This window comes from Lycium ferocissimum, chromosome 10 (genome assembly GCF_029784015.1).
Source record: "Lycium ferocissimum isolate CSIRO_LF1 chromosome 10, AGI_CSIRO_Lferr_CH_V1, whole genome shotgun sequence".
In the NCBI taxonomy this organism is placed as follows: Eukaryota; Viridiplantae; Streptophyta; class Magnoliopsida; order Solanales; family Solanaceae; genus Lycium; species Lycium ferocissimum.
The window spans coordinates 33335973-33361700 of NC_081351.1; the positions used below are offsets into that span (position 1 = coordinate 33335973).

The following is a 25728-nucleotide window of genomic DNA, read 5'->3' on the forward strand; positions in this document are numbered from 1 at the left end:
ACCGGAAGAACAAGAACATGAATCATCGGTGAAATTTAAGTGTAACCGGATAATCCAACATCTCTTGTTCCATACCAACAAAGAACAAGACGGACAATAAATTTCTTGAATCTCTATAACACAATATAAACACATCAATTAGACAAAAACACAAAAAATAACAAGAGGGAAAAAGAACCAAGAAAAAGAATCATCAACAAAAAGAAAACACATACTTTTTCAGCATGGAAGAAATTATCAGTAATAACTTTATAATCAACTTGCTTTGCGGACCCCAAGACAACATACGAGGAGACTTCAGACCATGAAAACTTGAAAACCCTCGAAAGATAGGGAAAACCTCCAACAGCCACACATTTAAAGCGTAAGGGAAACCACTAATCATATAACGTGTAGATGGCATGCTCTTGAAAGTCTTCACACAACCACGAATCGACCGTACCAACCAATTAAAACTAACAGAACCCCAAGGATATGACACTCGAAGACTGTCATTGTCATACCCTATTTTAACCTAGGTCAAGATAGTTTACAACGTCGGGTAATTCCGGGGTTATTTAAAGTTAAGAGTCGCCACCTAATTAATTATGGTGAATTAGGGCACCTAAGGTTAATTAAAGTAATTATCTAAAGTTAATTCTGTTTAAAAATCTACGAAACCAAAAGATCTGAGTAAGGGTTCAACTAGCCTAGAGGGAAGGTATTAGGCATCCTCTAAGATCCATTAACAATGATTAACCGACCGGACTTAAATCTAATTAGGCTAAGTGTAAGTGTAATGTTTTTATAATATTTAAGGAAATATTTTATAAGTATCGCTAAGATTATAATATAAACATGCTATTTTAAATAAAACTTGTAAAAAAAATGGTGTGCGTAAAGCTTAGTTATAAATAAACTGAAAGAAATGAGATCTATCATGTTTACCTGTGGTAGGTTATGCTGACTAACCAATTTAAAAAGCGTTATCATAAGATTAACCCCGGTAAAGTTTAAAGTTTTTATAAAAAGGCTACTTAGTTTAATATAGATTATGTAAAGATTGTTTTAACAAGAAATATGTTTCAAATGTCGAAAAGAGCTAAAATGGAGAAGTTATCCACATAATTAGTTTGCTTTTTTTTATTTCTCAGATAAGTTGACGTTAATGTAAAATATGTAACGTTTGAATATATAAAATAGTAAGAATGAATCTTGATTCTTTTACTCAAAATGTATAGTCATGCTGTTTTGGAAATTAATTATTCTAATGAAGATACATATTGTAAATACTATAAATAGTTTAAACATAAATAGAAGAGAATGAAACTTGTGGCATTAATTATTAGTTTCCTCTTAAATTAACTATCTGTTATTTCTAACACTATCTATGCTAATTCTTCTATAACCCGTCTAAGCTAAGTAGAAACAAGAGTAAGATGAAATGTTAGTCAAAAGCAATACAAGTTAAAGGCAATAAAGTAAAAATGGAGGAGTAAAAAATGTAATGAGATAGAGTTCCGGCCATTTTTTTGTTCTGTGATCGCTTTGTTTGTTGGGCTTCGGCCATTTTGCTTTCTTGTGTGGACAAAGATATCGGCCGGTATGTAGGAGATCATGTTGGGCTTTTGGCCCAACGCCGAAATGTGGGAAGAGACAAGTCCGAGAGACTCGTATACGATAGTCATGCATAAAAATGAAAGAAAAAGATTAGTATGTAAATTTCATTTAAAAAAACTTAAGAATTCTATATCCAAATTCACACTGAAAATAGTTAATTTGATAATCCGAATTATATCACATAAAATAAAACAAAACTAGTAATTATTTTAAAAATATTTAGAGAACCTTTTTAGCGAAATGGTATCACTTGATATCTCTCGCAATAAGGTGTAGCACAGGCGATTTATGAAAAAAGATTTTGGCGTTAGGTAGTCTTGAACTTTGACACCACCTGCCTTATAGGCAAAACTTCAAGCTTTGATTTTTGACCTTGAAAGTTTGTCCATGAATCAAGATCATCCATTTTCAAGATGGTAAAATTAACAAAATGACTATCTTTTGGTAGTTTCCTATCATTTATAGCTACCTTTTAAAAATTACCATTTGTAGCTATGTTTTCCCAAATGAAGGTATTTTTTCGGATGTATTTGATGCTTATAAATACATAGTAACACAGTAAAAAATAAAACATATCCCTTGATTTAAGGCCATAACGGTGGGATCAATTAATTAGCTATTAATTGGTATTTTTTTACCATACCCTTCCACAAAATCAGATTTTAGATTACCTTTCCATAACCATTTTCTATTCCTCCATCCAATCTTCAACATTCAAACATAAAGAATCAAAAAATCAAAATTTGAAAACATTCAACAACCAATATATTTGAAGTTTTCAATATTGATTTCGTTCTTGATTTACCCATGTATTTGAAGTTTCCAATCAAACCCCATGTATTTTATATTAAATCTCATGTATTTGTGTGAGTAACAATTTGCATCACCCATGTATTTTAGCGGTAATGTATTTGAAGTTTTCACTATTGATTTCGTTTTGATTTACACATGCATTTGATAGCATAACCAATGTATTTGAAGTTACCAATCAAACCCCATGTATTTTTATATTAAATCTCATGTATTTGTGTGAGTAACAATTTGCATCACACATGTATTTGATGGATTAATTTGAACAAAATACACAAAAATATAGAAAACTTACAATGTATTTTCGTCACTCATGTATTTGAAACTAGATGAACTGATGGAATTAATTTGAACAAAATACACAAAAATATAGAAAAACTTACATAAATACACCACCAACCACAACAGTTGGTAGCTATATCATAGAACATACACAAATACATATATTTTTCATCTTCTCAAAAAAGTAATAAACCCTAGACCACCAAAAAAACCCTAGCCACAGATCAAATGCAACTCGGTCCAAATTTATGGGCACTGATCCACAACCCAAAAGTCTTGGCATTTACGTGCCTACAACTTGCTCACAATGGGAGATAAGCCCACAACCATAATGGATGATCATTCTCGTTGGAACATCATTCACATAAAAAAGAAAATGAAAAGGTTAATTGCCTTCTTATGTTTAATTTGTTTACAAAGCTTGAAATCATAGAAGCCAAAAAAAATTTGAGAGAGGGGCGGCCGCCACCCGTCGTGGTGGTGGTTGATAGAAGGAGAGAGAGAATTTTTTAGAGATTTGAGAAATGAAAAATCTGAAATGGGTAGTGAGTGAGAATAGAGAAAGTCAAAAATTTATGAAAAAGGAGAAAGAGTAGTAAATTGGTAATGTCTATTAAGTGATTAATATTATTACCATTAAAAGGGGGATATGAGATTGGGGGTGCTAAATTTTAGGTGTATTTGTGCACCTTTAACTAAAAGTTACTGTGTAGCTATATTAGTTAAATTCAAAAAGTATTTAGTTATTATTAGTAATTAAAACAAAAGGTAGTTAATATCACTAATTATGTACTAAAAGTAGCTATAACACATAATTTTTCCTTTCAAGATTATATTTTGTGTAATTCCCACGCGTAATGTAAATATGGGCCAAGATGAGTAATCTCTCTTAGATTGTAGCCCAAAGAGGGAAAAGAACTTGGGTCATTTGCACGATAACCCTTCAAAGGCACTGGTATTTAATTTTTGTCCCTCAAATTGGTGGTCTTTAATTTTTGTCCTTCTCTAAAAATTCCTTGGTTTCTTAGTTAAATTTTTTTTTAAAAAAAATCGCAAGGTAGAGTTTGAATTGGGAAGGCAGAGTTTCAATCTCTACCTTAAGGTAAAGTTTTGCATGCAAAAGTGTGCTTGAGGTATAGTTTTGCATGCAAAAGTTGCAAAACTCTGCCTGAGGGAGAGTTTTGCATTCAAAACTCTGCCTTGCGAATCCAAACCTCTGTCATGCAAAATTTTTTCTTTTTTTAACCCAGAACCTCACGGTATTAGGTAAAGGACAAAAATTAAAGACCACCAATTTCCTTCGATGCCTTTGACGGAAATCCGCACAAAAAAATGAAAGAACATAAACTTACTTACTGGGCCTAAAGAAGCCCAATATCAGAAAATATGAGCTTGCCGACGGCCCAATAATACAATACCTCAAGGGTTTTAGGGTTTTACAGGGTCTTTGGTAAAGCCGTTACTTCACCACTCTATAAAAGCCAATAAATCGCCGCATACTCTGTAAGCTCTCATTTTTAACATTGAGTTTGTGATCCATTTTTTCGTTTTGTTGTTAATTTGCTTTAATTGTATTTTCCTTGCAAAATTGTGAGAAAATAAGGTTGGGTTGCTATGATTATAAAATAATTCCTCGTACTGAATGCTAACGGCATGATAGACCCTTTTACACCCATAGAATATGAGCACCCATACCTACATTTTATGTGTTTTGTCTTTCTTTATCCTATTTATATGTATACCCATTTGCTTAAGTTGTTGAAATTGATATACTATTGGTAACTCTGTGTGATTTTTGGTGTTTAGTTTTGGGGTATAAGATCAGTATGTTAATGGGTACTTCTTATTGCTGATCTTGTTTAATCATATGTTAATACTTTTGGATAATCTGTCGGTTCTTTTAGGGTTAGAAGCTACACTTGGAACAAAAACTGATTTAAAGCACACATTTGTTTTTTTGTGTAATTGATTTTCAATGTATCTTCATTGCTAAATCGTGAAAAAACAAGGTTGCGGTTGCGATGATTATAAAACAATTCCTCGTACTGAATGCTAACGGCATGACAGACCCTTTTACACCCATAGAATATGAGCAACCACCTACTTTTATTTATGTTATTTGTCGACCCATTTTGATGCACAATGTCTTACTGTGTGTTTATTTTGTTTGAACATCTTTTTATAAAGTTTTATATGAATATGGAATGTGTGGATCAACGTTGATGAGCTCTACAGACCTGTAATGATTTGCGAAAATGATCGCAACAATTAACGAACATCTAAGGGACTGAGTTGTTCCACACATTTCCAATTACTCCCTTTTTTGCATTCCTTAGTAATTTTCTTATACCTTTATATGATATTGTCCCTATAATTTTAACATGCGTATCCACAGTTAAGGTTATGCTTTGCTTAATTAATTATCTTTTGGGTCACACTTTGTGGTGTGTCACTTTACAAGTGAAGCTAGAAAGATTGTTCCTCTCGCTATCCTTTGCTCCTTTCGTGGTGTATTTGGACGTTGGGGAACTACATTATTATCCATAAAATTAGGTGGAATCAGTTTTTCTGATAAAGATATTTTTTAGGTACTAGTCTCAGAGCTATAAAATATGATAGTACTAGTTTTTATAATTTGTAATAGAAACTAGATAACAATAATTATTTAGGAAATTGTTACATTCCATGTACTTGGATGTGTATATTTGGCCAATGGCTGTGTTAATGTTGGAAGTTGACTTGAGTTTATTTAAATATTTTTTAACTAGTTGCAAAGCAGTGGGTAAATTTCCATTGAAATTGATTTTCTTCTCCATATTATTTTCTGATTTAGATTTTTGAAAGATGTGGTTGTGTTAGTTAAAAAAAATGTGTTTTTTGGTGTAATAAAATTGCCTCTTCTTTCAGCTACAAGGGTAGAGGTCTACGGATCGATTTCTTGTGGCTTTGTTCTGGGGGCATATATTTATTTCAATTTGAGGGTTTACTTCTGCCCAGATTTTGTTTCCTTTCTTTTTCTGGGTTCCCTCGTCTTGGTACATAACTGTTTTAGTTACACTATATATCTTGATAAAAAAAAAGGCCAAGCATTATGTCGAGACATCGTTGATTAGAAACGTTAAGGCACAGAGTGCCTACAAAGAATACAGCAAATCTTCTAAAATATATGTATGTTTTCCTTATAAAAAATTAATACAGGAAATCTTCATAGAACAAATGGATAATTGCCTTGCCATTACCGGTAGAGCCATGTCTTTTTCTTTTTATCCCCATTTTTAATTTACTTTTTCAATTTTTGTATATTTTGTTATGTTTTCTGAGAGGGAAAATGATGGTTTTTTATTGTCATCTGACTTGCATCCTATATTTGGATGCAAAAGTAGTGATTGACTCATTATATCTGATTCTCTCAACAATTAATGTTAAAATTCCTATGGATGGGTATATTTTTTAGATTCTTGTTCAAATTTCTTTGTGTTTTATTAAAATCCTCTGTGATGATACTTGTCCACCTATTCTGTAGGAAACAGTGATGAATTCAAAAACATGCATTGCTATCTGATCTTATTGCATATCACAATTTTTCCTCCTTCAGATTCTTTTTCTTTTCAGAAGAAAAAACGTTGCGTTAACTTCTATCTGAAATTGATTTTTATTCTGTGATGCAATCAGTGATGAAACTTTCCCAATATAGCTGATTTTACAGTGATTAGCATTAAATATATTCACCATCTTTCGGCTGAGGTTGCTTCTTTTTGCTCTTTAGTTAAAAAAAAAAAAATCTGCAATAAAATGATTGATTTAACCGTGGTATCTAATGTCCAGACTCTCCATTGTGGCTCGATGTCTCGTTTTGATGGCACAAAATAAACTTTTAGAACAGGTCTTGCGACACAGTTAGCTTCACTATCTTATAAGCTCTCTGTCCAATTGATAATTCAGCATAAGACTTTGTAGTCAACAAATATCATGGTCGGTCTGTATTCAGCAGTGCCCATCAACAAAGATTTCAGTATTTAGAGCAATCAAATTGAGTTTCTAAATTAAAAGGAAATATTGATTTGAAAGCTTCTTAATCTGGTTGGCAAGAAATAATCCCATTTTTGACCAACTCGTTCCCTTGAAGCAATAGTAAACAGTGGTTCTTCGTTGCCCGATAGTTCATTTGGTGACTATTCGAGCTACATCAGAACCTCATATTTTTATTTGAGACCTTGCTGTCATTGCTGATCTTGTCCGTAAATACTTAACTGTGTATACTAATGTCAGCACTAATGATAAGAGCTTAATTTGTAATTTAGTTTAGATATGCATCTCCTTGGTTTGACATCTAAGGCTTGATGATCTACAACACGTATAAGATTCTACGTTTACTTGTGTTGTTAAAGTGCTATCATAGGAAAAAACATACTCTTGAGTAGCCTTTAATCATAAAAAAATTGATAGATAGGCTAGAGACATTTAGTAAAAGTTCGCTTGTGAAATTGTTTTCTCCATTAAGCAAACTACCGGACAATGTTGTATTAACAAATCGTCTGTATAAGCCAATAACTCCCCTCAAAACTCAGTTTGTGATTCTTGTGATGCTTTTTCAAAAAAATTTTGCAATGTATTTTCTTTGCTAAATTGTGAAAATATAAGGTTGGGGTTTGCGATGATTATAAAACAATTCCTCGTTCTGAATGCTGTTGCCATGGCATGATAGACTCTTTTACACCCATAGAATATGAGCAACCATCTATATTTCTATCTTTCGTCTTTCTTTTGTCATATTTATCTATATCCAGTTGCTTCAGCAGTAGCAATTGATATACAATTGGTTACTGTGTGTTAATTTTGTTTGAACATCCTTTTATGAAGTTTTAACTTAATGGGAATGTGTGGATCAACGTTGATGAGCTCTACAGACCTGTAATGATTTGCGAAAATGATCGCAACTCTTAACGAACATCTAAGGGACTGAGTTGTTCCAGACAATTCCAATTACTCCATTTTTGTTGCATTCCGTAAATTTTTTATATTGTTCAGTTCTAGATCATGTGTTGATCCTTGATATGATTGTTACTATAATTTTAACATTTGTATGGACAGGTCTCGATTAAGGCTATACTTTGCTTAATAAGCGAAGCTAGAAGATCGTTCCTCTCGCTATCTTTGCTGCTCCTTTCGTGTGTATTTGGATGTTGGGGAACTACATTATTATCCATAAGATTAGTTTAAGAACTAACTTTTAATTATACCTTTGAAGGGGGACTGGCACATTTGGATGTAGTTATACCTGTGGATATATAGATTAATTGTTACCATTATGAAAAAAAAAGAAAAAAGAACAAGCCTTAACATCAATAAAGACAGGACAATAGATCTCAGTGTTCTAGTGCAATCAAATTCAAATTCTAATTTAAAAGGAAATATTTAGATGTCATTTGAAAGCTTCTTAATCTGGCTGGCAAGAAATAATCCCATTTGTGACCAACTCGTTCCCTTGAAGCAATAGTGAGTGTGTTGCTCTTTTGTATTTCTCCTTCGTAACCCTTTTGTCATGGTGTTTGGAGTACACTGGAGCAGCTACATTTATCTTGTATTCAATTTCTAAAAAGTATTGATGGGTTGACCAACCGTTATGAGTTCTACAGACCCGTATTGATCTGCGAGTATGATGCAACATTGTTAAATGACATCTCCGTAGGGCACTTTAATGCCTCACAGTTAAGGTAGTATATTTCAATTGTGGAAGGAAACATGAACATATGTCGTATTATTGAGAGTTTCTAGCCGTACCTACATATAATAATGCATGTGACTCCATATGTTTTTAAGGTCAGCCATAGATTTTAATTAAAACTTTTGGATTCTCTGTTAGTTCTTTTAGGGTTTAGAAGCTGCACGTGGAACAACAAATAACCTTAGGCACTCATTAAACAACGATAGCAGAACATTTGTTCCTATTTTGGTTTTAGCTCCGACGAGTATGTGTGATTTATGACATGCAGTATCAGAGTCTTTAGGTGTGTCGTTCAGTATCTAGATGAGTGCATAACGATAGGGAAACAGGTTGGATAAGCTATCACAACGGAAAAAAAAAATTAAGAACATAGTTGTAAGATTGTAGCAATCGTTGTTGAAGTTTATGCTGAAAATCTTTCATGGAGCCCGTAACCGAAAAAAAGTTATAGAGAATCAAAGAGTCTTATAGCTTATCGTTATTGGTCTAAGCCGAAATATGCACAGCCTTACTACATTCATCTGGTAAAGTTAACATTTGAACTTCATAATACTACATTCATCTGGTAAAGTTAACATTTGAATTTGTGATGTATATGTTATATAAGATGATCACTGGACTAGATCTTGTGTGCATTTAACGAATTTGAATCCTACTAACCTAATTTGGTGTACTCTTCCGAAATAGAGCGGTAGTTTTTGGGCTAGCTAATGACAATATGCATCTACTTGCATTACTTTTGGATTGCATCTAGGAACTGTCTTCTTGTTTCATCCAAGTTATGCAATTTATCTAGAATACTAATTGACATGGTAATCGAGACATTTGTTTGAAGGCTTACCAAGGTCGATAATAGCTTTACATATCTTATCCATACTTAAGGCAGGTGTCTACCATAGTCATTGTTGTGCTGACCGTTGAATGTCTGGAACAGTAAACAGTGGTTCTTCGTTGCCCGGTATTTTATTTGGTGACTATTCTAGTTACATCGGAACCTCATGTTTTATCTGAGACCTTGTTCTCTGTTTAGACATTTTTCCTCCCCTTTAGTTATGGTCGAGATAAATACATGAATCCATTTGTTTGTTTTTCTTTTAACGGTAGACATATGTTAATACTTTTGGATTCTCTGTTGGTTCTTTTAGGGTCAGAAGCTACACTTAGAACAAAAACTGATTTGAAGCACCCACTTGACAACAATGATTAAAGGTATTAGTTCACTTTTTGCTGCTGTAGCGATCTGTGATCTACAATATGGTATCAGATTCTACTTTTATTTGTGTTGAAGTACCGTAGTAAAGCTTGGTTGTGAAATTGTTTCCTTCCATTAAACAAACTACCCGACAATATTGTATTAATACTCGGAACTCTATATTTGTATATAAAAGCCTAAAAGTAGCTGCATATTTGTAAGCTTTAAAATTTAACCGGTCAAACACCTCTATTTCTCTCGGTTTTTCCGATTGAATTTGTGATTTTTCTGATGCTTTTTTTTTAGCTTTGAATGTATTTTCATTGCTAAATTTTGAAAAATAAGGTTGGGGTTGCTATGGATATAAAACATTTCCTCGTTCTACTTTTGGACTTTCTTTTTCCTAGGTTGGAAGTTAAACCAACATACAAGGTTTTATTGAGCCTGGGTCTTACCTATATGTAATGCATGTGGTTAAGTCAGTTTGGTTTATTTTTAAGGATAAGCATAGGTTAGAGTACTTTTCAACTCTGTTAGTTCTTTTAAGGTTAGAAGCTACAAATGGAACAAAAAATGATTTTAAACCCGCACTCAAACAACAATGACTGATGATATGTTATTAGTTTTTTTTTTTTTTTTTTTGCTGTAATTGCTCTGTCTAAGAGTTTACTTTTAGTTGTGCTATTCACTATTTAGTTGAGTTCATAATGTTAGAGAAATAGGGTGGTTTAAGAGCTGTCACAGTGAAAGACAAATTAAGCATATACCTTAGCCATTGTTGTTCAAGTACCTGCCAAAAATCTAGCAAGTATTTAACCTTAAGAAAACTGACAAAAAACCGAAGAGTCTTCTAGTGTATGTCTTTTCGTTAAATATATAACAGATTGAGTCAAAAGTGTTATATACTGGAGACTCTTAGTAGAGCTCAAGTGTGATTGTTTCTTTACATTAAGGAGATTGCTGGATAAAGTTGTATTAACAACTTAAAACTTGTAATCTCAAAGATTACTATATAAACATTATATGACTAAATTATAATCTAGGAGATCAATTTGGAACCTTTTTTCCTTTTGATAATGAAGCCAACTCTTGAATATGACCATTTTTTGCATTGTGACTTTGTTTTGTCTTGTTTTTTGCATCTCCCAAGATGGATTGGGTGTTAAACCCCTAATTGTCACTGAAATTTTTACTTGCGACTTCGAACTTTTGGGAAACAATAGCTTTATCTATGTGTCTCAATTATACTAGCATTAGCTATTATGCATAGATGCATTGAAAAGCATTACATCTATATATTGAGTTTCTAACTATAGTATTCACTCTTATGGGATCTAAGTTTTGCAGATGCTTAGAAATATGTTTCTTGATTGAGTGAAATATTGATCACTCCTGATAGTGTGTATCTTGTTGTTTGCTAGATTCCTTAGGCCGTGACTAGGTAGAATTTGTCGTGAATTTGTTGTCATCTAAGAAGAAATATGACTTCATCCTCGCAGATCAACATTTGAATTTCATAATTTCTTTGTGATTTGTAGTTACAATAAGGTGATTTTTGTACTAGATCTTGTGTGCCAACCCTCTAGCCATGAGATCGCAATTTAAACCGCATTTAACGAGTTCAAATCCTGCTAACCTAATTTGGCCTTCTCTCTTCCCATAAAGAGTGGTGGTTTTGGACTGCTAATGTCAATGCGTCTACTTTTTGATTGCATCTAGGGACTTGTTTCTTGTTTCATCCAAGTAGCGCAATTAATGTGGGATTTTAAGGAAACTTCTTGCATTATTTACCTAAATGAGTAATTTTTTTCATGCAAAGGTTCAGAATATTGGAACCTTCCTTGTTGTATTTCACTAATTTCCAAGGTAATCAGGGCAATTGTTGGGATAGCTTACGGAGGTCAGTAATAGCTATTTGCATGGCTTATCCAGACTTAAGGCAGGTGTCTACCACAGTCAATGTTGTGTAGACCGTTGAAAGTCTGGAATAGTAAACAAAGGTTCTTCGTTGCCCGATAGTTCAATTGGTGACTATTTGAGCTACATCAGAATCTCATATTTTTATCTGAGACCTTGCTCTCTGTTTAGGCATTTTTTTCTCCCCTTTCATTAAGGTGTGAGATAAATAGAAACTATATTTTCAAGACAAATACTCGACTAAATTTTACTGCTTGAAACTTAACCATTAGTTTCTTTCCAAGACAGTGATGGGCGTATTGCTGCACTTTTAGTAAGATGCAGTCAAGTGATTTTTATCCCCAATGCATTATTAAATAACGTAGTGTCCATTGCCAGATTGTTGCCATGGTAATGGGGACATTTGTTTTGATAGCTTACCAAGGTCAGTAATAGCTATTTATATTGCATACCCAAACTTAAGGCAGGTGTCTACCACTTCAATTGTTGTGCTGAATGTTGAATGTCTAGAATAGTAAACAATTGTTCTTCGTTGCCCGATAGTTCATTTGGTGACTTTACGAGCTACATCGGGACCTCATATTTTTATCTGAGACTTTGCGCTCTGTTTAGGCATTTTTTCTCCCTTTCCTTAAAATTTCACATAATATTTTTCCCTAACTGTATCTGCTTTTTCTTTTCGTGACAAATGCTGAACCAATAAGAATGATACTGTATGAAATTCACCATATGTTCTTACCAAAAGATGATGATGAGTGACTTGCACTTCTAACAGATGCATTTCAGTGATTTTTTCCCCAAGGCATTTTTAATTAACTTTATGTTCATTGTCAAGTTGATACCTAGCAATATTTTATCAACATTTCTAGGCGAGGTTGATGTTGTCTTAATGCAAGATTTTGCTGATGAAGGTGCACAGATAACAATCTTTTAAGTGGTTTAGTGAAATAATTTCATCTATGCAGCTCTCTATGTACCTTTGTTTACCTGGAACATTTTCATCTAAGATGACGTGGACGATTACTTCTTTGCCAGAGGCGATTTTTCCTAGTGTTTCAAATCATTATTGTTGCAGACTAGCCAAAAGAGAAAAAGTTATTGATGCTGCTGCGGTTCTCTTTTATCATCATATTTTTAGAAAATGGTCCATCAATGTTGAATTGTTGTAAAGCTTTTTGTTTATACATTGTAATTATGCTTTCATATCAGAAGGCTGTGCACTGTTTGAGCATTCTAGATACTTATTTTATGAGGCTACGTACTGTTTGTGGTATTTCAAATAATTGCTGAAAAGATAACGTGTATTTGTTTTGTGCAGTTGGGGGGCGGGGGGGGGGGGGGGGGGTCGGCACTTTTGAAACCCAAAAAAAAAAAAAATTTGGAATCTAACTAACCCATTAAAAAAAAAAAAAAATCAAAATTGGCTTCACGCAGACAACTAAATCCTAGGCTTCACGCACGAGAATACGTGTGAAACCCGTCCCTAAACCCCCGCCCCAACCTTTATTCTTTGAAAATCAAACTCAAAATTAAGGTTTTTTGAGTACTTTGATTGAAGATTAGTCACGTTTCAAACACCCAAATATAAATATTTTATATAGAATTTAATACTTTTCTAGTGTACAATAATATCGGCTCATTACATCAAGTATACATATACATTTGGATCGTCGTTTTAGGAGTTGTAAAGTGCTCCGAAGTACGTTTGAAAACTTGTTATATTTAGGTTTAAGTGCCATATTTCATAGGGTTTTGATTAATCTCTTTTGTTTTACTCCCAAAGTTATGAAAGTATTTTTTTGGTTCAAGACGAGAGGTTCATAATAACTGAAAACTATTTCATTCCATTAATAACGAAATATATCATTAAATTACAATAGACTTAAAAAAAAGAAAAAAATCAAGTTCTAGACAATCTTCTACTTCCAGATGTGCTGCCACCACTGGAGTTTTGCCCACATGAACGCTTATCATGCCCAAATTGCTTACATGTCCAGCACTTGCGAGAGTAAGTCTTTTCGCTAACATCCATCTGATTGTGATAACGGGCTAGTTTTTTTTTTTTTTCAATTTACGGATATGGTTCTTGTTCGCAATCATAGAAAACGGCGCGGCTGGCCAATAAGCTTGATCACCAAAGGGACAGAATTGGCCTGAATATGCTTTAAGGTATTTTATGACCTTATATTTCTCCGCCACATAACCAGTTATATTTCAGGCCATTCTCTTAAAGCACTTGACTGCATGAGAACATGGCATGCGGTACGTTTGCCACTTACCACAAGTGCATGATTGTGTACGCTCGCATAACGATATGTTTGTTTCCTCCATTGCCATCACAATAACCCGTTCTAACTTCATACACTCGTTGAACGACGTCATACTCGGTCATTTGGTGACCCTCTGCCTTTCTTCTATGGTGCTCCATCTTTTTATAGGGCTTTGGCATCCATGTTCTCTCGTCTGCTAATATAGCTCTTGCCTGCCTTGTCCTATCCGCAAATCGCTCCACGACCTGCCTGAAAGTTAGTCTTACCATTGCGGTGACAGGTAGTCCTCGAGTAGATTGAGGAGTCCATTGAAAGACTCTGAGTTGTTCGTTGTGAGCATGTCCCATCTCCTTCCTCCATCAGCATAAAGCTTCCATTTTTCAACTTCTAATTTCATAAACTAAACATATGCCTCTTCACTCACTTCCTTTAGCAAGCTCCATTTTGGAGCCCATTTTCTTCTTGATCTTTGCGTGCCCCCCCCCCACATCAATTTGTTTACAGTACCATTTTCAAACTTTGTTTGCAAATTAGCCTTTAAGTGCCTTAAGCAATATCGATGGTAAACATGTGGAGGCTGCCACCCTTCCAGAGTACGCATATTGTGTAATATGCCTTTATGACGATCCGATGGGACACATATGCCCTGACGACCCTTGATAACATGAGTTTGTAGATAAGAACATCCCCCATGTCTCGTTGCTCTCATTGGCGGCAATTGAGAAAGCAAGAGGGAATATTGACCCATTGGCATCCACACCTACTGCAATTAGGAGCTTAATGTCATATCGGCCATATACATGGGTCCCATCTATCGATATCACATTCCGGCAGTGAGCAAAACCATCAATACTTGGTTTGAATGCCCAAAAAGACGAAGTCGAAAATTACGCCCTCTAAAAGTCGCCATCGTACAACAACGGTCTTTAGGATTAGCATGTTTTGAGCCGCCATATACCGCAACGCGCCGAAAAGAGGATTCCCAAGTTCCAAAGATCATTTCAAAAACACGTCTACGCCCGAGAAATTCCTTTCTCTTGCTTATGATTTTACCATATTTTGAGTGAAAAAAGATGTGAACTGCATTCCCTTTGCAATGACGCATTCATCAGTCATGGAATTTTTTTGTTCAATCCACGTTTTTTGGTGACTTTGATAATCATCTCTTGTGAAGACAAATGCATCCTCACGACCTTGGAGACTGTCAAGATATGGAATATAGTCGAATGCCATTGCATTGGTGAGAGGGTGGATTTTCGGCCATCGGAGGTGGTACGTGGTGGTGAGTTGGTTCTGGTTGCTTTTGGGGACTACAATGCGTATCTTCTTCATCCCCTTCACTATCTTCATCATCGGTTACCTCTGCATTATTAGCTGGTTCATCGCCATCACTCTCTGATGTATCCACATAACTTGGACAATCAGCGCCATTTAAGAAAGGCATCCTCCTACACGATAAAAGCATATGCTAAACTCCAAATTCACAAATAATATATATATATATATATATATATATATATATATATATATATATATATATATATATATATATATATAGCATGGTGTGGAGCACCTACAATGATCAACTCCATGGTGTGCGGAGAATTTCATCCAGTTGGTACCGAGCGAGTTTTGATAATAATCATTGGTACCAACCGGCGAATTATTATAATAATCGGCTCAAACTCGGGAATTATTGTAATAATCGACTCCACCGAACGAGAGTTCGACAATAATGAGTTGCTCCACTAAATTGAGATGGCGCAATATTACTCGTATCAGGTCTATAACCCCTATAAAGATTTAAAAATGGTTATTTACCAATACATACAATAAACACGTGCTACTGCACAAAATAATAATATAAGAATGCATATTTACCAAGTTTGATTTAATTGTTGGGTAAGATTTTTCAGCGGCACCTGGCCACTCAAAATACCCCGTAAAAACTAAAATCTCCATACGTGTTAGCTTGTAGGTACATTCTTGCGGGACCTCTCTCGGGTATCTTTTCAACATACATCTCCGAACATTAAGAGCGACTAAATGTTTTAATTCTCCGACGGCGCATTCAAATAATCCCTTAAAGAATCATCATCATTGATATAATGCCTACCATAAAGCATTATACCATTAGAAACTGATTGTGGATATCTGCCTGTTATAGAGATTTCATACTCATCTGTATTAACCTTCATTTTTTCATATATGTAGTGACTAGTGATTCGTAAGACATTTCAAGTGGACATTTAACATGAACGTTTGATCTTTTATTGTAACGAACTGTACTATTGTCATCAAGGATAACACCATCCCAATATTGAAACCTTATCGGTGGAATATCTTAAGCCATTTTTTGTATGACTTAAGATAGGTTTTTTTGAATGAGTTAAGAGACTTAAACTTATCAAATGGATGAGTTTTTACCTCGTCCAACATTCTTCTCAAATAGATTCATATTCACCCCTATTGCGTACAAGAACATTGCGTAATATGAATTTAATTCAAATAAACGATAAAAAATGCAGCATTGTGTTGTTAAATCGGTCCTTTAGGTGTCATAAAACAGCTGAAATTGGCATGCATGTGTTGTCAAATCATGTCCTATTGCGCACAAGAAATTGCCTAATATGAATTTAATTCAAATAAACGATAAAAAATGCAGCATTGTATTGTCAAATCGGTCCTTTAGGTGTCATAAAAAAGCTGAAATTGGCATGCATGATGTGTTGTCAAATCATGTCCCATTGCGCACAAGAACATTGCATAATATGAATTTAATTCAAATAAACGGTCAAAAATGCAGCATTGTATTGTCAAATCGGTCCTTTAGGTGTCATAAAAAAATTGAAATTGGCATGCATGATGTGTTGTCAAATTATGAATTTAATTCAAATAAACGGCCAAAAATGCAGCATTGTATTGTCAAATCGGTCCTTTACGTGTCATAAAAAAGCTGAAATTGGCATGCATGATGTGTTGTCAAATCATTTCCTATTGCGCACAAGAACATTGTGTAATATAAATTTAATTCAAATAAACGGTCAAAAAATGTGGTACTATATATAACATGATTGACAAAAAACTAGTATTCACTTTAAAACGAGTTATCATGACATTCTACAACCAATTTGAAAATCTTGATTCTATTACATGTTTTATCCCAACAAAAATATTTGAAGCAATGGGTAGGACATAGGAACTAGATGATGATGATTTTGATTACTCAAATAACCTTAACAAAATATTCAATCAAGAATACAATAAAACAATGAGAGAGGAGTGGAATTGGCGTGTTAGGGAGGCTGAAGCACTGGAGCAAAAGTTAGCTTCAACAGGACTTAAACGCCCAAAAAAACGTGCTATGTCAATGCCTCGCGGAACTCCACAAGAGTTTAATTTTGCTCTTAATCGTTTTCGCGAAGAGAACAATCGGATGCAAATACGTTACCATAGGGTAGAATATGGTATACATGGTAGCACAAGATTTAGATCAAAGTGGGATTCGGACTGTGAAATGTCTGATGAAGATTAATATTTTTCTTATAATAAGGTAAGTAGGTAGGGTCATAAAGACACTCCCCCCCCCCCCCCCCCCGCCGAGAGTACTTGGTGGTTTGCAACTATATAAGTAGCCCTTTCTTTTGTTATTAGACTACACCATATTCAATATTGAGTAGTAGAAACTCAGCTTGGTCTTTACTCCTTCCAAAAGAACCAAATAGCAATGATGATGAGAGTTCAAATCATAGCAGTTTTTCGAGTGATACCAGTGATTTCAAACTAGACGAGCTAAATCCGCACCTTCTTGTAGAGCGTAATGATGATTTACTGCCGATGTGAAATATTCAGATCCGCGAGAATATTGTTGCGGTTTACGCCGAGAATGGTCACATCGGATTGCCGAATCAGAATGTCTTGTTCGTGACTTAAAAAATCTCAACGCTTCAATCCCAACAAGGTACTCACTAACCATGCCTCGAGTAGGTCCAGCAACTTGCGAGATGGCCGTACAAAGGATTAGAAAAGAAAACAACAAAATGCTGGCAAGACGTTATAGATTTTACATGCTAAAGTTGGTCGAAGAACAAGATCATCAATAAGTAGAGAACTAACATCTCCTGAAAAAAGATGTGTGTTAAGAGACCGCCAATATCGTTCTTAGGACGATATTGACGACTTCTATTCTGATGAGGATTAGGGTCTATTTAGGGATTAGGGTCTATTTAGGCTCCTTTGTCTTAGATTATGGGTCATTTAAGTTAGGACTAAAAATTTGTTAATTTGTATTTTTATTTTATGATGAAGTCATAAATTTGAATTAGTTTGGCATGTTTTTAATTCTACAATGTTTATTGTTAAAGTCTATTATTAATTGACAATTTCGCAAATAAACACAAATAAATTAGTACTTAAAGGGTGCGAATTACATTATAGGGGAAAATGTACAACTAGTAAAAAAACATAATCCAGAGAAATATTAAACTTAATAAAGAAAATACATATAAATAATGAACAACAACAAGATAGCACAAATAATCTTCCACAATTTAAGTTTTTCTTTCAAAGTTATTTTCTCTTGTTGAGCCTCTCTAAGTTTAGCCTTCAGCAAATTTCATTTTTTTTTGGGAATCGGTGAGCAACACCTCCAAACCTTCAATTTTTTCTTCAGCTTCCACAAGTTTAAATTCCGAGTCCAACTTAGCGGTATCTCTAGAGATACGTGAAGTCGCGGTATCTCTATCCAAAACTGAATTTTTAAACTTGGCCGCCACCGTTTTATCCACGTGAATGCTATCTTACCACCAAAAGTATTTGCAACCGCCTATATCCTATAAACATTATAAGAAAAAATCAGTTTTTTAAAGTAAAATATATGGATAATGTGAAGAAAAAAAAACACTAAAAAAAAAAATGTAAAAACACTTACTTCGGGTACTTTACAACGCAAAAAATGGCGACCCGGATTATCTTGGGTCTTTGATGTTTTTAGTTTACAGTAATAACTGCATTTGCAAATATCGGATTGTATAGCAAACATTGAAGTTTCAAAACTTTGAGACATGTTTTTGGAAGTGCAAAAGTGTGTTGAAAGGGCGAAGATGGAGGAAATGAAAGAGAAGAGAATGCATGTGGTGGGTCGGGGGTTTTTAGGGAAGGGTTTCACGCACACATTCTGTGCGTGAAAGGGCCAAAATATAAATGTACACTTTGGCCCTTTCACGCATAGAATCTGTGCGTGAAACGTAGTTTTGTTCTTTTTTTGTTTTTGTTTTTTTAATGGGTTAGTTTAGTTCCAAAAAAAAATTTTGGGTTACAAAAGTGTTGGGCTCCCAGTTGGGACTTTGTCCTTGTCACTAGCAGAGCATAGCCGGTGTCAACTGTCAAGTACGAGAAATAGTTTTTGGATGCATAGGATTCATGTTATATGAGTTTAAGTGACTTGGATCTGAGGCACGGTTTTAAGCCCAGTAAATTGTAGAAATGCCCTGAGAATTCCTATATTATTTATCTATAATAGGATACTTGTTTGGTACAGAATTTCTATGATAAAGCTGTTCTTGTCAGAGAGGGAAAGACAACCCTGATAAAGTTAAATATTACTCCTACTTAATAGCAATAACAATAGTAATAACGGAAAAATTTATCTATAAAATATGTCATTGGTCGGAAAGACAACCCCGATAAATTTATCTCCTACTTAATCAATAACAATAGTTTGGCTCTTATGGCTCATTTATGCCACTATCGAGATGCCACCGACTATGACACTTGGCCTTCAATTAGAAATGGCTCATCAATGCCATTTTTCATTAACGCAGGTTTTAAAATGTCAGATATGACACTTGGCCTTCAATTAGAGGTCCATGCTGTTTAATTAAACCAGCACAAAATTGTGGGTCGGGTTTTAGTTTAATTTAGGATTTAATTTGTGTTGGTTTCATTAAACGACGTGGACCTCTAATTGGTGACCAAGTGTCATATCCGGTATTGTAAAACCGACTTTATAGAAAAATGGTATGGATGAGCCATTTCTGATAGTTCGATGGCATAACTGAGCCAAATTATTGACGAGTGGCATAAATGAGCCATTTCTGATAATTCGATGGCATATTTGAGCCTTTTCCGTAGTAATAATGCAGATCAAACAATAACTATAGTACACAATAATAAAAAGTAAATATGTAACAAACAAATGAAGTATAGACTGCTAACGCTTAGCGGTTGACAACTCTATTGGTGCTAGCTTGATAAAGAAATGGATATTGGTACTTAATTCTAAAAGCTAGCTCATATAGTGAGCATTGTTCTAGACGATATAAGATGGTCTAATTTAATTCCTAACGGATGTAGCAACTAACACCCACGCAAATGGGGCAATATCGGGTAAACCAAAAATTGGAATAAACATGAGCTTTGACCCAATTACAAAGAAATGGACATTGGGATAACTGAACTCTCAGCTAGTGTATACCTTGTAGGTATGGCCGAACTAGTAACTTTGGGCCAAATCTTTGTTTGCCTTGAGACTTTCGTTGTGTTCTAGTAATTAATGTAGAACAAAAGCATTAAAAGATTAAAAAGTTAGAACCCACAAATTTCAAATCTTAGCTAACAAGGAGATTCATTTTTTATTTCCTTATCTTACTGAGCTCTTGAAAAAGAGGAGAAATGACAGAATAATAGAATCTAACCTAAAAATATCTACACTATTCCGAATGCCAATCTTTTTGGAAACATTTCTTGGCTATCATCAAAAAGGCATGAAACTTCAAATGCACTAATAATAATTCATGGAGGCAACCCACTCGAAATTCAATTTGGAGGCCGTACCATGGGCCACAAAGTACCAAAAGCAAGAAAAAGAAGCTCAAACGTAAAGAAAAATTATTTAAACCAGGCTGGAATAAGTATAAGTTGGTCCAACAGAAAGTGATTGAAACTGATGTATCATCCATGAAATAAATACTCTAGATTCTGTCTCAACCAAATGGACATCTTCATTTGTTTGTAATAGGCAAAAGAAAACTCAAGCTAAGGAAAAGTGAAAATTAAAAATAAAGGAAGATCCCTTAAAAGCCCAACATGAAGCTGGATACCTTATCAATTGCAACAATTCACCGACCAACATGCTTCCTACCAACTTGTAAGAAAAAAAAATGCTTTGGTTGATTGACAAAACTTGATCAGCCAGACAATTGCACATGTTGATAAAAGCCAATTTCTTGAAAATCATTAGCCACTTGTGTTGATTTATAGAACTGAAAATTGAGCACTGGACACATGCCTAAAAGGCTGAAAATATTACACAAGTAAACAAATGAACAAATCTTAACAGGCATACTTAGTCATTTAATATCTTCAGTACACTTAGATTTGGCAAGGGGGTGCGAGCATAAGGGGGAAAAAGGGAAGGAGCTCACTTGTAGAATTACACAAAATAGCATATCCTAGTTTAATACATATTACATGGCAGGCAGGGTTGGATTCATAAGAGTTGTTCCAAGAAGGCCATTACAAAGACTGGAGCCTTCGTTCGTTGTCTTACTGTTTTCTGCTCTAGGACTACTTCCAGCACTGCTGTTGGAAAGGGAACCGAACGAGTTCTTTTGTAAGACCCCGGTTGGTGATGACCCCACCCCGGTCGGGCTCCTATCCCAACCGTAAGTCATGAGATTAAGAGCTGATGACTTGTTCTTGCAATCACCCGAGCTGCTGCTATGCAAGACCTCCCCAAGGGGTCCACCCATTGAAGATTCCCAACTTATAGGAATCCAACTTCTGGTACCAATGCCTAGTCCCATTTGAGTTGCTTCGTGCTCACGTGTGGGCCCGTGTGGTGAGGCCGTGAGTTTGTCATTTGTAGGAGAGGAAGTGGAAGACATGAAGTCTGAAGTGTTGACTACAGGGATAGAAATGGAGAGCTGAGTAGGATCTGACTGCAAATCAATGCCGGGCCATGAAACATTGGATTGATTAGATTGGTTTTTAGGCCAATCATCCATGAACTGTCGGAGTGGATGATGCTGTGATTTATTTTTTTCTTGATCACTTATACCATCTGAATTGCCATAGCTACGGCAGTTCACTATTGAAGAGCTTTTATTCAGTGGATTGATCAAAGAGTCAGCACAAACTAATCCGAAACTGGAGGTTACTCCATAAAGATTCTGCTCCTTCTGAATTGAATATTGACTCTCTTTTACACTTGGTGAAACAATAATAGGGCCTTTTGTATCCGAGTACCTTTCACCAAAATTTCCCTTAGCCGTATAACTCCTGCCAGTGAAGATTGGAATTAGATAATGAAATTTCTTGAAAGAACAGTACAGTCATAAATAAAGCATCGAAAAAACAAACTCATACTCTTTCTTGGCTCTAAAAATCAATAAATCTTACTAGCATTTAGACCCAAAAAAAAGAAGGGGGTGGTTTCAGTCGGCCAAAATTAATTATTGTCACTAGCCAAAATATACAAACCCTATACACTAATGTATATTATAAAACTACAGTTTGGTGTTAAATTCATCTTGATAATCAGAAAATGATACACATGACAGCTTGAGCTTTGACAGACTCTTGTAATGTACCTCTCTAGATAAGTGGATGTCGTGGAGGGATTAGTTGCAGCAGGCTGCAAGTTGCAGAGTTGGTTGTGATGTGAGAGACTGTTGGATGCAGCAGCGCTTCCGGAAGTCAAAGCTGCTGATGCTGAGGAAGACATCGGCTTGGCGGAAGTAGTAGCACCAGAGGCGGAATTGGCAGTTTGTCCTTCCACAGGCTTTCTTGAACGATGGCGGCCTCTGTTCATGTGTCGCTCACAGTACTTTTGATCGGCAACTGCATCTCTTGAGCACCGCCATTTCTTCCCATCTGTTCTCCTACACCTTCCTGGTTCGGGATCATTGCTGTGGGAGAATCCTAGATGGAAACCACCCCATCCCACTGCCAAAAGATAATACCACAACACAGATCATCTACTACTCTAAAAGAGATACAAAAACAACATACCCAGTGAAATTCCACAATGTGGGGTCTGGGAGGGTAAAGTGTATGCAAACCTTATCCCTATCTCGGAAGATAGGGAGGCTGTTTCCGAAAGACCCTCGGCTCAAGAGAAAACATGACGAGAAAAGGTCAGATAATTACAAATAGCTCAAAGCAATATGAAAATGCAACTAACGAAAGCGAAAAAACCCGGATAAAGCAGTCTGAGAAAAAGAAGAGATAAATAAGATAGTCGAAGTACAAGAAACAACATATAGTAGCAAGAATCAAAGGACACTACTCTAAAAGAGATATACTCAAATATACCAAAAAACAATTAAGCTCTCCAAGTGTTACTCCCTCTGGTCCACATTTAAGTGGTGTTTTTAGCTTAAAACATCCGTAAGCAATTTACTCACTCATACAAAGTAAGAAGTGTTTTTACTAACTTACCCTTAATTAGATAGTACCTATTCAATATAGTTTCCTGGTTACATATAACTCACTTATCTAAATAGGGGTAAATTTGGAAGAAAACAATTAATACCTTCTTAATTACGTAAAACACCACTTATTTTGAACCAAAATGAAAAGGAAAAACACCACTTAATTTCCTGCAAATAGGCAGAAAATTTCCTCAAGGGGCAGCATATATATGAACAATACTTTTATTCCATCACTTCACAATAAGGAACAAGACACAATGACAATGGTAGGTATGATCACTTGGTATACTTCCTGAGCCATAGATTTACCAAATTTAGGTACATCTCTTCAATTTTTTGCGTAGATCTCACATTTCAGGTACAAATAGGGAAAACTTGCATCCTAATTATTTTTTAAAATTTATACAGCAAGATGGTAAGAAGTAAAAACAAAGACTTACAAACATTGGGTCTAAGGCCAGCAAAAGTTGAGAAGCCAGCAGATTCAAGAGCTTTTCTGATGGGGTTAAGGAGATAAGAAGGTATTGGTACATTTGCAACTATGTACTTGTAGATCAAGGCCTGGTGTTCCAACTCCATCCATTGTGATGGAGTAAATGGCCCTTTTACCCCTGCTATTAGCCCATGCATATTTCCAGCATTCAAAGCTCCACTGCCACAACCTGAGCAAGAAAAGATCACAACTTTAAGGCTAAAAATTGGTTAAAAGAATAAAGTATTTCAATATTTCAATCTTGTCTGCTCAACAAATGTGAAAGAAGAAAAATAGTCTGTTGAAAGATGCATGACAGGATACCTAAGAACATTTAAGGGGGGTACACAACATTTGCAATACCAAGGAAACACATCAATGAAAGAAGGAAATATCCCTGACTCTTTAAGGCCTTACATCTGATTATGCCTTTGAAAAAATCAACATTGCCACAAACTTATTACCAGAAATGGTAAAGATAGGAACCAAGAAACAAAAAGATGCCATCTTTTTTCTCTTTTCAATTGGTGGGTGGCAACAAAATGAAAAAATGGAGAAAAAAAGAACAGTAGCACATGCTTACATAAAAAGACTCCCTTAACTCTGCTTGGAAACAAAAAACTATGCATTGCTACTTAAAATCCAGCAGTTTATACAACACCAACAAGCAGATAAAGATAAACATAGAATAATTCCAGCACCCAAAAACTAATCTTGATTCCAAAACAAGAAACTTAGTCATAGACACATCACTTTCAACCCCACAAACAAAAACAATGTTGGGACCTTTATTATCTTTTCTTCAAGTAAAACAATTTAGTGTTGTACCTGCAGAGTTCCTACCAAAAGCATTTGAAGGGTGTTGATAATAATAAGGCATTGTCACATTCTGAGAATTTGGTGTAGAAAAGCTAAGCATTTGGTGGCTGTCATTAGATCTCATGAGCAAATTAGGACTAGTTGTTCTAGGTAATTTAGTGTCCTTGTTCCATTCATCTTCAGACCTTTCATGTTTGTGAAATCCACTAGATCCGTACAACTTTTGCTTTGTCTCAACAAACATATAACTAGTATTGTCTGAACAAATATTCACCCCACCACCACTATCCATGACACCAAAATCCATCCAACAACAAGATAAACCAAACTAATAGTTACACAAATGTGAGGAAAAAATGGAGTGTTTGTGGGGTGTCACTTGATAGAAAGAAACTCAAGAAACAGCAGAGGGAACTTGATTTGTTGTTGTTGGAGGACAAAGGGTCATCTTTTAAAAGAGTTGGTGTTCTTTTTTTTTTTTTTTTTTTTTGTGTTTTTGTTTTAATTTTAAAATATGTTAGTGTGTTTTTTGGGGAGTTGTGGCAAGTGTTGGGAATTTGTATAGCAGAATAGGGGAGCTATATAGGATGAGCTATATGTGTAGTTAAGCAGACCTCAAAAAAGAAATATCCACTGGTTTTCTAGTTTAGGAGTTAATGTTTTTGTGAAAGGAAAACATAATTGGAGAGAGAGAGAGATAAGGGTAAGGGCAAAGGTAAAGGCAAAGACAGAAGAAAAATACCTGTAGGAGAAGTGCCTAAATACCGTTTATATCTTGGACATAAAACCGCCTAAAGAGGGGAGGAAAAGAAAGAGTAATGACATTGCTTCTTTCTTGTTTTCCAATTTTTAATCATTTGCTATTTGAAATTTACTGATTCACTTATTTAGATTTTAAAAAAAAAGTTAACTCGATACACGAAGCATCTCGCGTTAGCCGGATTCGGGAAGGACCGCACCTTAAGGGTGTGATGTAGACAGTCTATTCTAGTACAAACATTAGTGGCTGCTCCCACGACTTGAAATTGTGACTTATAGGTCTCGCCGTATATTGGCTTATTTAAGCGGAATATCATCTTAACACAAATAGCAGCCTAAATTTTAATTTGTAACCTCTAATTAAAGGTTAAAAAAATCTAATTTATTTCACCATATTCTTGATGATAATAATCATATACTGTACTCACTTTATTCGTAGGGTTGTAAAA

General features: G+C 35.0%; 1 protein-coding gene, 1 long non-coding RNA gene and 8 other non-coding genes across 10 annotated transcripts; 9 read left to right on the forward strand and 1 right to left on the reverse strand.

The window, feature by feature from the left end:
- The first annotated feature begins 4120 nt into the window (after nt 1–4120).
- On the forward strand, nt 4121–12756 carry LOC132033497 (uncharacterized). Its single transcript, XR_009408746.1, has 2 exons — nt 4121–4194; nt 12491–12756. It is a non-coding gene; the product is annotated as an uncharacterized LOC132033497 (long non-coding RNA).
- Nucleotides 4297–4381, forward strand: LOC132035709 (small nucleolar RNA snoR8a). The gene has a single exon (XR_009409425.1). It is a non-coding gene; the product is annotated as a small nucleolar RNA snoR8a (small nucleolar RNA).
- On the forward strand, nt 4704–4789 carry LOC132035710 (small nucleolar RNA snoR8a). Its single transcript, XR_009409426.1, has one exon. It is a non-coding gene; the product is annotated as a small nucleolar RNA snoR8a (small nucleolar RNA).
- Nucleotides 4904–4988, forward strand: LOC132035642 (small nucleolar RNA SNORD25). The gene has a single exon (XR_009409364.1). It is a non-coding gene; the product is annotated as a small nucleolar RNA SNORD25 (small nucleolar RNA).
- On the forward strand, nt 5095–5228 carry LOC132035715 (small nucleolar RNA snoR136). The gene has a single exon (XR_009409430.1). It is a non-coding gene; the product is annotated as a small nucleolar RNA snoR136 (small nucleolar RNA).
- LOC132035711 (small nucleolar RNA U31b) lies at nt 6016–6098 on the forward strand. The gene has a single exon (XR_009409427.1). It is a non-coding gene; the product is annotated as a small nucleolar RNA U31b (small nucleolar RNA).
- LOC132035673 (small nucleolar RNA Z196/R39/R59 family) lies at nt 6355–6441 on the forward strand. The gene has a single exon (XR_009409393.1). It is a non-coding gene; the product is annotated as a small nucleolar RNA Z196/R39/R59 family (small nucleolar RNA).
- Nucleotides 7337–7426, forward strand: LOC132035708 (small nucleolar RNA snoR8a). The gene has a single exon (XR_009409424.1). It is a non-coding gene; the product is annotated as a small nucleolar RNA snoR8a (small nucleolar RNA).
- LOC132035643 (small nucleolar RNA SNORD25) lies at nt 7576–7660 on the forward strand. Its single transcript, XR_009409365.1, has one exon. It is a non-coding gene; the product is annotated as a small nucleolar RNA SNORD25 (small nucleolar RNA).
- An 8361-nt stretch (nt 12757–21117) lies between the features above and the next one.
- On the reverse strand, nt 21118–25260 carry LOC132033499 (growth-regulating factor 1-like). Its single transcript, XM_059423482.1, has 4 exons — nt 24530–25260; nt 23670–23891; nt 22387–22741; nt 21118–22075 (listed from the first exon to the last, which is right to left on the reverse strand). Exons 1-4 carry the CDS (start codon nt 24825–24827, stop codon nt 21262–21264), a joined length of 1689 nt encoding a protein of 562 aa, XP_059279465.1. The 5' UTR covers nt 24828–25260; the 3' UTR covers nt 21118–21261.
- Between the last annotated feature and the right edge of the window lie 468 nt (nt 25261–25728).

What these genes read in the sequence shown, in the direction of transcription:
- LOC132033499 (XM_059423482.1), bottom strand. Translation starts at nt 24,827, where the DNA reads ATGGATTTTGGTGTCATGGATAGTGGTGGTGGGGTGAATATTTGTTCA. An exon ending in TGGCCTTAGACCCAATGTTT is followed by an intron (nt 22,742 to 23,669) that starts GTAAGTCTTTGT and finishes ATCTTTTGGCAG; the next exon opens with TGGGATGGGGTGGTTTCCAT. An exon ending in ACATCCACTTATCTAGAGAG is followed by an intron (nt 22,076 to 22,386) that starts GTACATTACAAG and finishes CTTCACTGGCAG; the next exon opens with GAGTTATACGGCTAAGGGAA.